The sequence below is a fragment of the Giraffa tippelskirchi genome, chromosome 5 (assembly GCF_054371585.1).
Source record: "Giraffa tippelskirchi isolate mGirTip1 chromosome 5, T2T-mGirTip1v1.2.pri, whole genome shotgun sequence".
Classification (NCBI taxonomy): domain Eukaryota; kingdom Metazoa; phylum Chordata; class Mammalia; order Artiodactyla; family Giraffidae; genus Giraffa; species Giraffa tippelskirchi.
In genome coordinates this window covers 93,147,917-93,163,375 of record NC_137279.1, presented here as the reverse complement: position 1 = coordinate 93,163,375, position 15,459 = coordinate 93,147,917, and the positions used below count along the sequence as shown (strand labels likewise).

General features: G+C 48.5%; 2 protein-coding genes across 14 annotated transcripts; one reads left to right on the top strand and one right to left on the bottom strand.

Annotated features, from left to right (window-relative positions):
• The first annotated feature begins 24 nt into the window (after positions 1 to 24).
• Positions 25 to 7,429, top strand: TMEM79 (transmembrane protein 79). Of its 4 annotated transcripts, none has more exons than XM_081494415.1 (4): positions 25 to 1,779; positions 1,919 to 3,044; positions 3,316 to 3,529; positions 6,450 to 7,429. In XM_081494415.1, the coding sequence occupies exons 2-4, from the start codon at positions 2,285 to 2,287 to the stop codon at positions 6,661 to 6,663; spliced, it is 1,188 nt and encodes a 395-aa protein (XP_081350541.1). In that variant the 5' UTR covers positions 25 to 1,779; positions 1,919 to 2,284; the 3' UTR covers positions 6,664 to 7,429. The 4 variants fall into 4 exon arrangements, with proteins under 4 accessions (XP_081350541.1, XP_081350543.1, XP_081350545.1 ...); XM_081494417.1 differs by having other exon boundaries at positions 201 to 1,779; positions 2,242 to 3,044; XM_081494419.1 differs by having other exon boundaries at positions 1,338 to 1,453; positions 2,263 to 3,044.
• Positions 122 to 10,587, bottom strand: GLMP (glycosylated lysosomal membrane protein). 10 transcript variants are annotated; one of them, XR_014054946.1, is made up of 8 exons: positions 10,542 to 10,587; positions 10,432 to 10,498; positions 9,722 to 9,979; positions 9,330 to 9,530; positions 8,987 to 9,205; positions 8,327 to 8,583; positions 7,986 to 8,212; positions 122 to 331 (listed from the first exon to the last, which is right to left on the bottom strand). XR_014054946.1 is itself a non-coding variant. In XM_081494410.1 (7 exons), the coding sequence occupies exons 2-7, from the start codon at positions 10,471 to 10,473 to the stop codon at positions 8,047 to 8,049; spliced, it is 1,143 nt and encodes a 380-aa protein (XP_081350536.1). In that variant the 5' UTR covers positions 10,474 to 10,498; positions 10,542 to 10,587; the 3' UTR covers positions 5,538 to 8,046. The 10 variants fall into 10 exon arrangements, 6 of the variants coding, with proteins under 6 accessions (XP_081350536.1, XP_081350540.1, XP_081350535.1 ...); XR_014054945.1 differs by having other exon boundaries at positions 10,432 to 10,562; XR_014054944.1 differs by lacking the exon at positions 122 to 331 and adding an exon at positions 5,538 to 5,942 and having other exon boundaries at positions 10,432 to 10,562.
• Between the last annotated feature and the right edge of the window lie 4,872 nt (positions 10,588 to 15,459).

The window sequence follows — 15,459 nt, the reverse complement described above, 5'->3', positions numbered from 1 at the left end:
AGCAGCTGCAGGTGGCGGGCCAGTGGCCTGCTGCTACCAAATGTCGCGAAACTCTTTTTCCCTCCCTGGAAGTTGCCGGAACTAACTCTGGGCAGCCTGGCCTCTTTCCGGCTTCGGTGAGATCCTTGCGAAAAACTTTATTGACACAGCTGCCAGACAACAAGCAGTGGACTCTGCGGCGAGGGTGCTGAGGCTAAGCTGGATCTGGGCAGATGGGTTCACAGCTAGGAGCATGACTTTGTTTTGTCCGACAGTGGTCATTCGGCCCATCCGTTTGAGCCGAGCCTCTTTCAGATTACTGGATAGAATGATTCCAATTCTCCCCCTTTCCCTATTAAACAAAAAACGTGTATGTGAAAAATTTCTTGGCGAGTCAAGCATGACATAAGAGAAAGGCCATCCAATACAGGACTTCTGTACCTGGGCCCTTCAGTTCCCCCACCCCAACCCAAAGATTTCCATTTGCTGTTAATCTCCAACCAGCCCAGCAAACATTTATTGAACGCCTGCCCCTGCGGTCTTCCAGCCACAATTCTGGGTTCTGGAGACCCAGGCACGAGCAACCCAGACACTGCCCCTCCCCCCGTAAAGCTCAAATGACTTCAGGGGAAAAGATCCACAGGAATGAGAAGCAACAGCCTTATGTTTCTGCCTGCCTGGTCTTTCCATGGGAAAGATCACCTTGGATTCCTATTGCTTTCTTAACCTTAAACCTAACCTAAAAAGCAGTGTTGAGTGGACCCATGTACACGCTGTAGTGGGAACATAAATGCACTTTCCAGACATCGACTGACCTTTCTGTCCTGAAACAACCTGTCTTTCCCACTCATTGGCCTTTCACTTGCTGTTCCTCTGTCTGGAACATTCATTCTCCAGATTTCCCATCAGGTCACAGCTCAAATATCACTTTGGCAAAGTTTCTCCCTATTGATATTGTCATGTTGGTTTAGTTGCTAGGCTTCTTGATTATCTGTTACCCCAATAGAGCCAGCTTTTTAAGCACAGAGACTTTGCCTGTCATCTTGTTCTTTCCTGTGTCTGTCCCTCGAATAGTGCCTAACTAATAATAGGTGCCCAGTAAATACTGAATGAAAAAGGGTAGTAATTCTACTTCTTTTGGGGTATCCCAATCTATTTCAAGAGCCCTTTGATGCAGAAACCCACTCTTCCCCCTTTGCTTTCCTGTGCTGGGAGTTCCTACACATCCCATGTTTCCAGAACACACACCTCTAGGCTCAGAAAGCATGACGTCCTCCTTTAATGCTTTTTCTGTCGGCAGATTCAGCAGGGCGGGGCCTTTCCCTTTAAACTGGGCCCCACCTGCTCTGGTCAGACAGGTTTGGAGACACAGGTAAAGGGAGGGAGACGGAAAGGAATACTTGCAGAGCCAGCAGAAGAGCTGGGCAGCTCCTTCCCGGACGCTGGGGACCCTCTACCTCTCTCCAGATGGAAAGTAAGAGGGTGTCATGGGTCCACACAGTAGGGGGTAGGAGGTCCTTGGGGAGGTGGAGAGAGGGAAATCAGCCCCATCCAGAAGCAGTGAGATGGAGGACAGCAGGGAGGGGACAAAGACCAGAGAGGAGACATGGGAAACAACCTTCATTAGACTTAGAGGTCAGAATGGATCCACCCAGGCCCTCCAGAGACATAGGGGGTGGGTTACTGAGAAGTTTGGAAACTGACCAAGTATCCAGATTGGAGACAAAAGACTAGGGTGCACTGCCCACTGCCAGCTTCTTGGGACAGATCTATTGGCAAATCATGGGTGTCAGCTGCCAGGTAAGTTCCAGTTGGGGATCTGCAGGGGAAGGGAAGGTGTGGAGGAGAAGGGGCAGTTTTCTGTTCACAAGATCCTTCATGGGAAGAAAGCCCTTGTCAAAATGCTAAATATCTCCCTTTCCTTCTATTCCTGCATTAGGGTGGCCATGACCCCATTGGGTTTTGGTGGAGGGGGTAGAAGACGTGGGTGGAGGCTGGCTGAGGCCATAACCGCCAGGGCCTGTGCCCCCTGACTCACCCTCTCCTGCTGAATAGCATTTGATGTCAAAAGGGTGCCTCCATTTCAGCTGCTCACTTCTCTCCTGCCTCCCACTGTTTGAACACCTTCCTCCAGATCAGGTTCTCTCTGAGATCCCAGAAGGGGCTAAAGCCCAGCTGCCCTGGAGAGTTGCGGTTCTATCAACCCCTCCTGAGGGCCAGATGATGGCAGCTTCTGACAGAACTTCGCTCTGCTCCCTCCAGGGTGACATGACTTTGTGGTAGATTTCAGAAGTCAGGTCCCAGGATGACAGAACCCGAGACTCTGGCCCTGCTGGAAGTGAAGGGGCCTGAGACCCTGGAGAAGAGCCCAACCCAGGCCTTGGTCCCCAATGGCCGGAAGCTGGAAGGGGAAGATGGGGTTGAGTCCCTTGGAGCTGAGTCCTCTAGAGTGGAGTCTTCAGCTGAGTCTCCCACAGCCGGAGAGAGAACCGAGGATGGTCTAGACAGCACAGTAAGTGAGGCTGCCACTTTGCCTTGGGGAACTGGCCCCCAGCCCAGTGCCCCATTCCCAGATCCCCCTGGCTGGAGGAACATTGAGCCTGAGCCCCCTGAGTCAGAGCCACACACCAAACTGGAGGAGTTGCCCGAAGATGAAGCTAGCCTGCTGCCCGAGAAGGCAGCCCGGGCCTTCGTGCCCATCGACCTACAGTGCATTGAGCGGCGGCCCCAGGAGGACCTCGTTGTGTGCTGTGAGGCCAGCGAGGGCGAGCACCGTCGGACCTTCCTGCCTACCCGGGCTACCCACCCTGAGCCCCCGGAGTGCAAGTGGGCCGAAGCAGTGGTGAAGCCGCCTGGCCACTCCTGTGGGGGCTGTGGGGGATGTGGAGGCCGAGAGGCACTGAGGGCCGTGGCCTCGGTGGGAGCTGCCCTCATCCTCTTCCCCTGCCTGCTCTACGGGGCATATGCCTTCCTGCCCTTCGATGCCCCACGCCTGCCGACCATGAGTTCCCGTCTCATCTACACCTTGCGCTGTGGGGTCTTTGCCACCTTCCCCATTGTACTGGGTGAGCCTGGGCCCTGCGTGAAGGGAGGGGGCGTCTGGGAGTTGGACTGGAGGGCAGGGCCCGCCTGACTTGGAGAGCAGGAAAGTGTCCCTTTACTAGACCTGAACCCTCAGGGCCTCCCACACCCTGTCCCCCTGTGTGCCCATCTCCACTCAGGACCACCTCAGCCCCGCCCAGGGTGCAGAGCCCATGCTCATGCTACAGACTCTGCCACCTGCTTCCTCACCTGACCCCCCTCACCTGATCCTGTGTGTTCTCCAACCCCACCCAGGGATCCTGGTGTACGGGCTGAGCCTGTTGTGCTTTTCTGCCCTTCGGCCCTTTGGGGAGCCACGGCGGGAGGTGGAGATCCACCGGCGATATGTGGCCCAGTCGGTCCAGCTCTTCATCCTCTACTTCTTCAACCTGGCTGTGCTTTCCACCTACCTGCCCCAAGATACCCTCAAACTGCTCCCTCTACTCACTGGTCTCTTTGCCATCTCCCGGTGAGTTGGGGCTGGGGGTGGGGCACAGGGGAGGTGGTGGTGCTTAAGGGGCCTGGGCATCTGAATGGCTGCAGAGCCAGGGAGATTCTGGATTCTGAATCAGCCCAAATGTGCACCTTGGAAAGTTGAGTCCACTTTCTGCCTTGCACTTTACCTCACTTGGCAGCTCCTATGTCTTTCATAAGACACATATATCAACCTAGAACGGGAAGGGCTTTCGGGTGTCACCTAGACCAACTTCTCACCCATTGCAGCCACTCCTCTATGACACTCTGGTCAGGTGGCCGTTGGCTGAACATTGGTTGAACATCCCCTGTGACCAAATGCTTTGTTCTTTATAAAGCAGTCTTATTTCATTTATCAAAAGTCCTAATTTTTAGAAAGTTCTCTTTTATATTGTGCTAAAAACTTCTGCCCCGACTCTAACCTCTGGAATTCTCTAGTCAATTCAGATCTTTGACAATAGCTCTCAATTCTGACTCCCAACAGTCTGCTCTCCCAGTGCTTACTTTGCTAAATGGTCCTGGTCCCTTCACTAGCCTGTCTCTTTCCCTCTAGGCAGGAAATTCTGCTTATCAAATGGGAGGGGGTGGGGGCTGGTCAAGGGATTGTCCTGTTCATCCAAATTGAGGGCACATAGATCTCATAGCAGCCTCATTACTCTTCTTTCATTTAGAATTTGAAGATCCTTAGGGGTATTTTCATGTAAACTATGTTGACCCAGAAAGGCACCTTTGAATTTCTGAAGTCTTTCAGAAATGCAGATCTTTACATTTTTTCCCCCTAATACATTTCCTTTTGTTATTTTCGTTTAAAAAAGATTTTATCATATTTATTTATTTATGGCTGTGCTGGGTCTTTGTTTCTGAGGAAGGGCTTTCTCTAGTTGTAGCAAGTGGGGGCTACTCTCTAGCTGCAGCATGTGGGCTTGTTTTGGAGCACAGGCTCAAAGCACACGAGCTTCAGTAGTTGCAGCATGTGGGCTCAGTAATTGGGGCTCGCAGGCTCTAGGGCACGGGCTCAGTAGTTGTGGCACAGGGTCTTAGTTGTCCTATACCATGTAGGACCATGCTTCAGCATCCTGGAGTAGGAATCGAACCTGTGTCCCCTGCATTGGCAGGTGGATCCTTAAACCACTGGACCACTAGGGAAGTCCTGCTATTTTCCATATAGGATTCCAGGTGGCTTTAACTGCTAAAGCATTCTTCCTTTTAAGCTAAAATCTGTCTTCCTGTCACTTCTAAGTGTAGTCTAATGGTCATTCATCCTGCCAGTCTCCTGACCGTCATACAGCCCTGAGTGTTCTTCCAGTAGATGTTTTCCAAGATAAATATGTTGCTGTTCATGTAACTCAACCTCCTATCTCCTTCTCAGGGAACGCTGATCTCAGATAAGAAGTTGGTTTAATTTGGTTTAAGCAGTAAGAATCATCAGGGAGCTAAAGGACCGGCGGTTGTCTGGTCCATCTTACCCGTTTTACAGAGAGAAAATGACTATGAGAGGAAGTAACTACAGACTGGGGGAGAAGAGTTGCATAAGTCTGTCAGCCGCAGAGGCAGGACTAGAACCCAAGTCCCTTCCCTCTCTCATCCAGGGTCCTTCTCTATGGGCAAGTTACTTGCAGCGTGTACTCTTCCCTCTATTACACAGGTAAAAATATAGGGGCATCTCAATTTTGTAATAGGTGGTCCTTCATAAGTTAAGAGGAAACTGCTGCCCTCCTCCCACTAAGGGGTGTGTATTTTTGAATGGATCTTCCAAAAGGGGAAATTTAGTTGTGCCTGATCCATCCCTCTGGGCTTCAAGCTCTCTTGAAGCTGGCTTCCTTACTCTCTTCTTTCCCTCAGCCCCTCTATAATGGCAGGAGAGAGGCTGATGAACAGGCATGGGTTCAAGTCATGGTTTTACTGTTTCCCCAATATGTGACAATGGACCCGTCTTAACCTTTTGGAATCTTAGTTTCTCCATCTACAAAAGGGGAAATAAACACAATGGAATGTACTGCAGCTGCGAAATAATGAAGCTCTTTATATACTGATACAACACAATCGCTTCTCAGGTGGGTTCAGTGGTAAAGAATCCACCTGCCAATGCGGGAGATGCAGGAGATGTGGGTTCAATCCCTGGGTTGGGAAGATCCCCTGGAGTAGGAAATGGCAACCCACTCCAGTATTCTTGCCTGGAAAGTTCCATGGACAGAGGAGCCTGGTGGGCTACAGCCCATGGAGTCCCACGGAGTCGGACACAACTGAGCAACTGAGGACACACACACAATGACATAATCTCCAAGATGCATTAAATGGGGAGAAAAAAAATCAACGTGCAGAACAGTCTCTATAGTATGCTCAGTTCAGTTCAGTCACTCAGTCATGTCCGACTGTTTGCGACCCCACGGAATAGTATGCTCCCAAACCTCAAAAAAAAAAAAAGAGGCAGGGGAGGAAAACATAAATTTTCTTGCTTATATACAGAGAAAACTTCACGACGTACAAGAAACCATAATATTGGATGTCTGGGGTGGGAGTAGTATAGAGGTGAAGAGGTGAAGAAAGAACAGAGTATCTGGGAATCAGTAAAGGAAAACATTTTACTATACTCAGTGGTGCCTTTGAATTTTGAACCATGTAAATGTATATTGCCTACTCAAAACTTTTTAATTCAAATTTGAGAAGTATACAAAGAGGGAGGTGAATAATATACACGCTTCATAGAGATGTGAGGACTAAATTAAATAGTGCCCCTAAAGTAATTAGTACCATGCCTGGCACATACGTCAGTGCATGAACACTCGTTATTTTTAGAGGTATCAGTTGTGCCAACCAACCCCCATCTGCCTCCCTCACTTTCCACTCTCCCTATCATCAACCTGTTAGCTGATGCACTTCCCTCAAGGAAAGCCCGAACTTTTCTTGCCTCCCAGGCTTATATACTGGCTGACCTTCGCTGTGGGCCGCTCCTTCCGAGGCTTTGGCTACGGCCTGACGTTCCTGCCTCTGCTGTCCATGCTGATGTGGAACTTCTACTACATGTTCGTGGTGGAGCCTGAACGCATGCTCACTGCCTCGGAGAGCCGCCTGGATTACCCTGACCATGCCCGCTCAGCCTCAGACTACAGGCCCCGCTCCCGGGGCTGAGCTGCCCTGCCCTCTTTGTTCCTGGGTGGGATGAACCCACCTACTGCCCCGACAGGGGTGCTGTCCAGTCAGAGCCTGGGGTGCTCCCCTTCATTTTAGGAGCCTGGGACAATTATTTGGGAGGGACTTAAACAGTCTTTCAGGGAAAGAGGTGGACAGCCATGTTCCTTAAGAATGCTGAGGACACGGGACCAGGGGCAGAGGCATGGTTCCTTCCTTAGCAGCCTCTGACTGCAGCCACCAGGGCCCACAAAGGCTGGACTCTGCTCCCCACTCTGCAGCCTCCTGCTTGAGGCAGCCGGCAGAGCATAGCCAAAACTCTGACCATTTCTGTGCTGGGTGTCTAAGCAGAGGGCCTCCAAGAGACTGGAAACATTGCCTGTGCTTTAGGTAAAGGCTGGGCATCAGATCAAATAGGACTTTCCTGTTTGGTGAAAACCCTTCTGAGGACCTGGGTTCAGGACCCTCCATGACTGGCCTTCATAGGCCCTTTAGCCTCAGCCAAGTCAGTGATAGATGCTCCAGCCCAGAGTGGCTGACTCCTCTCTTCCAACCCTTTAAGTCCCTGTAACTTTGCACCTCCAAAGTGCCTAGTCATATCTCTCCTGTGAGAAGAGGAGCAGACAGGGAAACCTGCTTCCTAAGAGGTGTGTGTGTGTGTATGTGCGTGCATGCCCATACGTGTGGTGGCTGGGAGTGGTTGGAAGGCATGGTGGTTGATGTTAACGCCGTCTGAATGTGTATATAATAATAAACAATTAATAAATACCACCGTCTTTCTTGGCTCTTCTGTCGGGTTTGCCCCTTAACCTCAAGTGTCCCTTCCTTATTTGATTCAGACTGCACCAGAAACCTCCCAGCTCCACATATTGAAGAGTGGCTGGCAGGAGCCTGGTCCCACGGCAAGGGAGAGAACTAGGCCTGATGAGGAAATGAGGCTTCAAAAAGAACTTGCCTTCCACGCCCCTCCTCCAGCCCCCTCATTCCCTGGAACCAGGTCCAAACCTGCCCAACAATGCACCACATTGAGAGACAAGCCCTGTGGGAAAAAAAAAACTAGTCTATTTCATGCCTTCCAGGGCAGCAAACAGTCAGAAGGCCTCTCTCACTTAGGCCTGTGAGTCTCATTCAAGGGAAATGGGATGGTGGAGGAACGGGGAGACAACACGGAGGGGACCCTCCCTCTAGCAATCATTCTGTGTTTGGTCCCTCCTCAGAGTTGGAAGGAAGCCCCGCCTGGTTCCCCCAGGAAGCTGAGGCTGATCTGAGGTTCTACCGAAAAGGAAGATAGGAAAGAGGAGGAGCTGGCTGGGAATACTGACCCTCAAACCTGCAGGCCAGCAAGGCAGGTCCAGTAATGTCCTCTCCTCTGGAGAGCAGGCCTCAGTTTACGGACTGGTATTCAGAGTACCGCTTGCGGCCCAGCAGCAGAAACAGGCCTCCTGCCAGCAGCATGAGTGCTGGAGCACCTAGGGCCACTGCCATGATGCCTAGGACTAGCGGGGACAAGGCATCCACTGGAGGGGTGCCCACACCCAGGAGCATGGACCTAGAGCAAGCAGAGTGAGAAAGAGAGGGAATCAGGCTCAGGAGGGAAGGCTGAGAGGCCTACCCTTCCTCTACTTTAACCTCCCAAACCCATGGCCCAGGCCTTGACTCTCACCAGCTGAGGTAGTGTTGGTCCCAGTAGCCAGGGCCTGTGGAAGCCCCAAATGTCAGATTGAAGGCACAGAAGTTGTTCTGGGTCTTAAAGAAGGCTCGGACAACAGGTGACTGGGGGAGAAGGTATGCCAAGGTCGGGTAGAGCGGGGAAGATTGGCAGGGCATGGCTGATTCCCGGCTGCCCTGCTTCTGGGAGAAAGCCACTGGTCGCCATTGCATGAAGCCTGATGGGAGGGAGCCCCATAGCAGCTGGTCCAACTGAGGAGAAACGCAAACACACAGGTTGAGGAGGACAAAAGATGCTTGACCCTTCTGTTCCCCTGCCCTTTCACAGCCTCCCTCTGTCATGAGTTGTCCTGAATCCTAGGCCTGGTTCTAGAACTCACAGCTGGATGGCACTGAGTCCTTTCCCAGTCTCAACACTCAACAAGCCTGCACCAACTCCCAACTCTGGGACCCCAGGCCCTTGCACATCCCACCAGTCAGAGCAATAGTCACACTGTATTGCCTTTCCTCTGGGCTAAATTCATTAGCATAGTGTCCAGCACTTAAAGGAACTGAATGAAGTGTTGCTCAATAGTAAATTGTTGAATGATTCGGAGGTCCTGATAGAGTCCCCCTTCACACCCCCACCTGTCTGCTTTTCTGCTGGAAGCCTCACCTGGAAGACAGCAGGGGCATACTCATCATCGATGGAGTGCTGCTCCTGCATTGAGGGGCAGCCAGGGCCCTGGCCCAAGGTGGCTACCTCCAGCCCAAACAGGGAGCGGTTTCCCCGGGCAGAGGCCCCTACCAGGGCCACCTCTAGCTGGCAGGTGTCCGCCGAGTGCAGGAGGCGAGGGGGTTGGGCTGGTCGGCCAGATGTGGAGAAGGCCTGGACCTAAGATGGAAGAGGCATGGGAGAGGAGGGAAGCAGGTGGATGCCTGTGTTTGAAGGCAACCCCTATCATTAACTCCCACCCTCATAAACCAGCCTTTTGAGTTCAAATTCCCTATATCCTTACCCTGAAGTCCAGGCTGCCATTGGCAAAAGCCCCAGTGGGGTCGTGAACGGGGTGGCCTCGAAATGTGGCGCTGAGGGTGGCAGGATCCAGTGAGTCAGTGATGTTGTTCCAGGAGAAATTGGCCAAGGAGTATGGGGGATATGATTTTCCTGGAGGCCTTGAGGCCGCATCAGACATGTTGGTGCTGTCAAACTCAAACAGCTGGGGGGGGGGGGACAGGGTTTGCCCGAGTCCAGCTTTCTCCTGAATCACCACCCTGCACTCACTGGCCCCACCCCAGGCTCTCACACAGGACTCTACTTCACCTACTCCCAGTCTTCAATTTCTCCCTCTAACTGGAATGAACCCTCTCCTCTGCACTCTTCCCCTCGGATCTCCCCCAACCTCCTCACCCTGGTAAAGACAAGGGCAGAAGAAAACTGGATGCTCTCCTTGGGGAGCACCATCAGGCCCCCGTCAGGATCAGAGGAGAGCAGGAGGCTCCAGTTGACACTCAGGGTGCTGTTGGGGGTGTTGGTGGCCACCAACAGCACTGCTGGGGGACCAAGGCTGCTCCACACATAGTGCAGCGTGGAGTTGGTACCCACTGCCCGAATATGAAGCAGATTCTGGGAAAAGTCCGGCCAGTTAGAGATGACCTTCAGAGACACCTGGAACAAGGAGTAGAGGATGGTCAAGAGAACAGAGTCAGGGAGAGACACAGGACAAAGATGTTTGGGGGTGAGAGGGGGCTTGCAAAATGATGGGGAAAGAGTGCAAGAGGAATGTGTGTGGGAGCTAAGAGAACCTCACTGTAAAGGGCAGACATTGGGTGGAAGAGAGGCGGGTAGAGCCAAAACTGCCCTAACCCTGGTGGAGAGATCAGGGCACACAGCTGAGAGGAAGAAAAAAATCCAACACTTGCTTGGACCTGGCTCACTCAGGGCTAAGTCAGGGTCCAGATTCCACCACATCCGTCCTACTCCATAATCCTGTACCGTGACCCATGGCTGACCCAATTCCTCAATGCAAGCACCTTTCATCCCCACCCTTCGGTTGTCCTAGATTCCAACCACCCTTCAAGGCAGCATATGCTGAAACACCTATTGCTCTAGCCCCTTACCTGGCGGGTCTCCTCCCCCAGCAGGCCAAATGGAGCTGCCATCAGTAGACTCAGGAGGAGCACGGGGCTGGGGGCACAGTACCCCCAGCCCCGGATAGGCTTTTCATAGCTGCTCATGTGGTCCCAACTTCAGAGGACGGAAGAGACGCTGAAGTCACGTGACTCACAGATTCAGCTGATCTCTTAAAAGGGCGGGGCCGTCACAACAATTCTTAAAGAGACCGCCTCCCTTCTGTTTTTGAATTAAGAATAGAATCAGAAAGGTTAGGAGCTTGTCATCCCCAACTGAGCTGGCAAGCGAGCCACCTCAGACTAGATTTGCAGACACACTCCCAACCTCTCCTACCCAACTGGTCCCACTAAAGTTACCTACAAGGGGGCATGATATCTGGATTCAAACATCCAAATGGAATCTACAGAACGACTGTGGCAGGGAAGGCACAGAGAATTTGAAAGAATTCGGTGGGGGAATAGCACACCTCAGAGGGCTCTTTTTGTTAACTATTAATAATTATTGAGCCCCCAGCTACGCAGGTTTTTGTCTTGGAAGAGAGCTTACAATTTTACTGTGGAGAAAAGAAACCTCAGAAAACAAGACACGAAAGTGATACATTATTGTCATAGAACTGAATACATAATTCAGCTCATGCCTGGCTGAATGAATGCACTTCTGGTTTTTGTTTTCTTAATCCTAGTCATTTTAGCTAAGAAAAAATGCATACAGTACAGTATTTATAAAGTACCAGAGGATATCAGCAACCTGGGTCCTTCCTTGAGACAACCATTATTACCAGTTTATGTGTCCTTCCTAAAATATTCTATGCGTGTTCATGTTTATATATTCTTTTCTTTGGCCACACCACATGGCATGTGGGATCTCAGTTCCCCAACTAGGGATTGAATCCATGCCCTGCAGTGGAAGCAGTCTTAACCACTGGACTGCATATATACATATATATTTAATACAATATACATATATGTGTGTAATAAGATACCATGGAATCCACTGTCTAGAAGTTTCTTTCACTTATATATTGAGGACTGTTCTGTATCTCTCCAGCCTTTCATTGCAGGGGGGATGTTCCACAGATAGACTTAGCCAGAACCTTGATAGTACCAACATTTTGCTATAGGCAAAAAACACTGAAAAGAATATCCCTGTATGAACAGCATTTCATACATATTTGTAACCAAATCTCTAAGACTAATATTCAGGAGCAGAATTGCCTCAAGTTGCCTTCTATGAAGTTCATCAATTGATAACACCATGTTTGAGGGCCCATTTCTCCCACACTCTGGCAAGAGCTTACCAAACAATTTGCATTTCCTGATGAATAAAATAAAACACTTCTCCATGTTTTATTAGTCATTTATTTTTGCTTCCCTGGAGCTCTTCATACCCTTTGCCTATTTTTCTGAGTCCCTATCATTCATTCATTTATTGCCACACAGCACAGCTTGCAAGATCTTAAGTTCCCTGACCCGTGATGGAATCTGCACCTTTGGCAGTGAAAGCATGGAGTCCCGTGGAGTGCCAAGGAATTCCCCTGATATGTAAGTATATATTTTAAATTTTTATTTTTGGCTGTGCTGGGCCTTTGTTGCTGTGTGTGGGCTTCAGTAGTTGTGGTGCTCAGGCTTGGTTGCTCCGAGGCGTGTGGAATGTTCCCAGACCAGGGATCGAACTCATGTCCCCTGGATTAGTAGGCAGATTATTAACCACTGGACCATCAGGGAAATCCTGATGAGCATATTTTTAAATCTCATGTATTTTTCTAGTGCTCTTATATTTAAATCTTTCAGTTGCCGGGAACTAATTTTGCTGTAAGAAACAAAGAAAGGATCCAACTTCATTTTTTTCCCTCCGATGGCTAGTCTAGGATAAACTCAAGTTTCCTTAAAAATTTTCATTTTTTTTCTGGCCATGCTACCCAAAGCAATCTATAGATTTAATGTGATCCGTATCAAATTACCCATGACATTTTGCTACAGGAACTAGAACCAACCCTAAAATTTATATGGAACCATAAAAGACCCAGAACTGCCAAAGCAATCCTTAGGGAAAAGAACAAAGCAGGAGGCATAACCCTCCCAGACATCAGACAATACTATAAAGCTACAGTAATCAAAACAGCTTGATACCGGTACAAAGACAGACACATGAATCAATGGAACAAAACAGAGTTCAGAATTAAACACATAACACCTATGGACAACTCATCTTTACAGTCTCATGTAAACCAAAGAAGGTAGAACACACCTCATACCATACACAAAGTGAAAGTGAAAGTCACTCAGTTGTGTCCGACTCTTTGCGAGCCCATGGACTATATAGTCCATGGAATTCTCCAGGCCAGAATACTGGAGTGGGTAGCCTTTCCCTTCTCCAGGGGATCCTCCTAACCCAGGGACTGAACCCAGGTCTCCCACATGGCAGGTGGATTCTTTACCAGCTGAGCCACAAAATGAACTCAAATGGCTTACAAACATATGTATGTGAAAATTGTTTAGTCCTGTCTGACTCTTTGTGACCTCACGGACTGTAGCCCCCCAGGCTCCTCCATCCATGAGATTTTCCAGGCAAAAATACTAGAGTGGGTTGCCATTTCCTTCTCCAGGGGATCTTCCCAACCCAGGGATTGAACCCGGGTCTCTTGCATTGCAGGCAGACTCTACCATCTGAGCCACTAGGGAGGTGACACAGACAATTTTAAGACATCATAAAACTCCTAAAAGAGAACATAGGCAAAACATTCTCTGGCACAAATCATACTGATGACTTCTCAGGGTAGTCTCCCAAGACAACAGAAATAAAAGCAAAAATAAACTAATGGGACCTACTCAAACTTACAAGCTTTTATACAGCAAAGGAAACCAGAATCAAAACTAAAAGACAACCTACGTACTGGAAGATATTGCAAATGATGTGACTGACAAGGGATTAATTTCCAAAATATACAAACAGGTCATACGACTCCACTGAAGAAAAACAGCCCAACTGAAAGATGGGCAGAATACCTAAACAGACACGTCTCCAAAGAAAACATACAAATGGCCAATAGGCAGACGAAAAGATGCTCATCACACCGTTAAAGCAATGCAAATCAAAACTAGATTAAATCAACTATACTCCAATAAAAATTATAAACTGTGAGTTTATTTATATATATACACCACTCACCATGGCCATGTCACACCAGTCAAAATGGCCATTGTTAACAAGTCTATAAAGGGGAAAAAAAATGTCTACAAAGGGACTTCCCTGGTATGGTCCAGTGGTTAAGAATCTGTGCTTCCACTGCAGAGGGTATGGGCATGATCCCTGGCCAGAGAGGCAAGGACCTGTATGCTGTGTTGTACATCCAAAAAAGAAAAAGAAAAAACCCAAAAATGACACAAATGAACATACTCATGAAACAGAAACAGACTGACATACATACAGAACAGACTTATGGTTGTTAAGGATGGACAGAAGGATTGGGAGTTTGGGACTAGTAATATGTACACTATTATATGTAGAATGGATAAACAAAGTCCTACTGTATAGCACAGGGAACTACATTCACTATCCTGTGATAAACCAGAATAGAAAAGAACATGAAAGAATATGTATCAATATAAGTCACTGCTGTACAACAGAAATTAACACTGTAAATCACCTATACTTCAATAAAATTTAAAAACCTTGAGTAAAAAAGTAGTTGCATCCTCTGAAGTGTCACCTCTAGACTTGACAAGTGAGGATATACACAAGTGTCTTAGCTGAGTACACAGTGTTTAACAGGATTTAAGGCTCCCCCCATCCCCAAAACACTGCTTTATGAGGGGGCAGGTGCAGAATAGAATTTAGTTGAATCCAGGAATTTGCCAAAGAATCATGACAAAGTCAAGGCGGCAGGAAAAACTGTTCATGGAATCATTTTAGAGCTCATGCAGGCAACACAGTTGCTTGGGTAGACTTTAATGACTGTTAAATTTAGGCTTTGAAAAGCACAAACGGGCTCTGTAAGTTCTGATGAAGGATAGACATCGCTCTAACATTCCAGGAGGAATTTCCATAGGTTAGACTACTATGTACAATTATCCATGTACTTAACCATTAGAGGTAAAACTAGAATGGACCCAGAAAAGTGTAAAGAACAAACGGGAGGCAATTCCTCCCTCCATAATTTTTAGGTCTTTTAAGCACCATCTCTTCAAGATCTTTGAGAATTAACTCATTATCTTTCTTTAAGGTCGGAAACTCTTGAGGAAATTAACACTTCATGTAGAGGCAGGGATTTCAGCAAAAGGTAGGTAGGCTTATTTCAGAGTCTCTCACAGAGAAGGAAAAGGTGAAAACTTTTGACCAGGTTAAACAGCAAGTTAAATACCAGGTGTGATGAAAGCAGACTATCTCCAAAGGCCCTTTTCCATAGCACATCCCTGTTAAGGCTATCATCGCTAGTTGTAAATGCAACTTTAGAGCCACACCATCTACACAGAAATTCTAGGCCTGCCACTTACCATTTTTGTGACCCTTGGACAAATTACTTTATGCTTTGGATTCCTAATAAAACGGGGTTATTACCCATCTTACAGGGTCCTTTTAAGGATTGTGTAATATATGCAAAGTGATCAAAACATACCCATTATACAATAAGCACTATATGCTAGCTATTATCATGCCACCTAATATTAAACTCAGAAATACTAACTCTTGTGGTCAGGGAGGAGATACAATCTGGTTGCATGAGTCATGAGGACAAAGGGAACAAGGGACCGCCCAGAGGAAGGTCTCTGAAGAAATCAAAGGCTAGCCCCACCTAGCCTCGAGTCTCAGGGTCACAAGACTTTTTTTTGTCTGGATAAAAATGAACCACAAAATGGGACATCTTTTGTTAATGCTAGCAGGAAAAGTAGAGACCCTACTGTGACACAAACACACCAGGAAAATAAGCCAGCAAGCCAGAATAGACTGGAATCAGGAAGAACCCTGGGAGACAGCAAAGAAAGAATTCTAGGTATGATAAGGAAGATTCTGAAAAG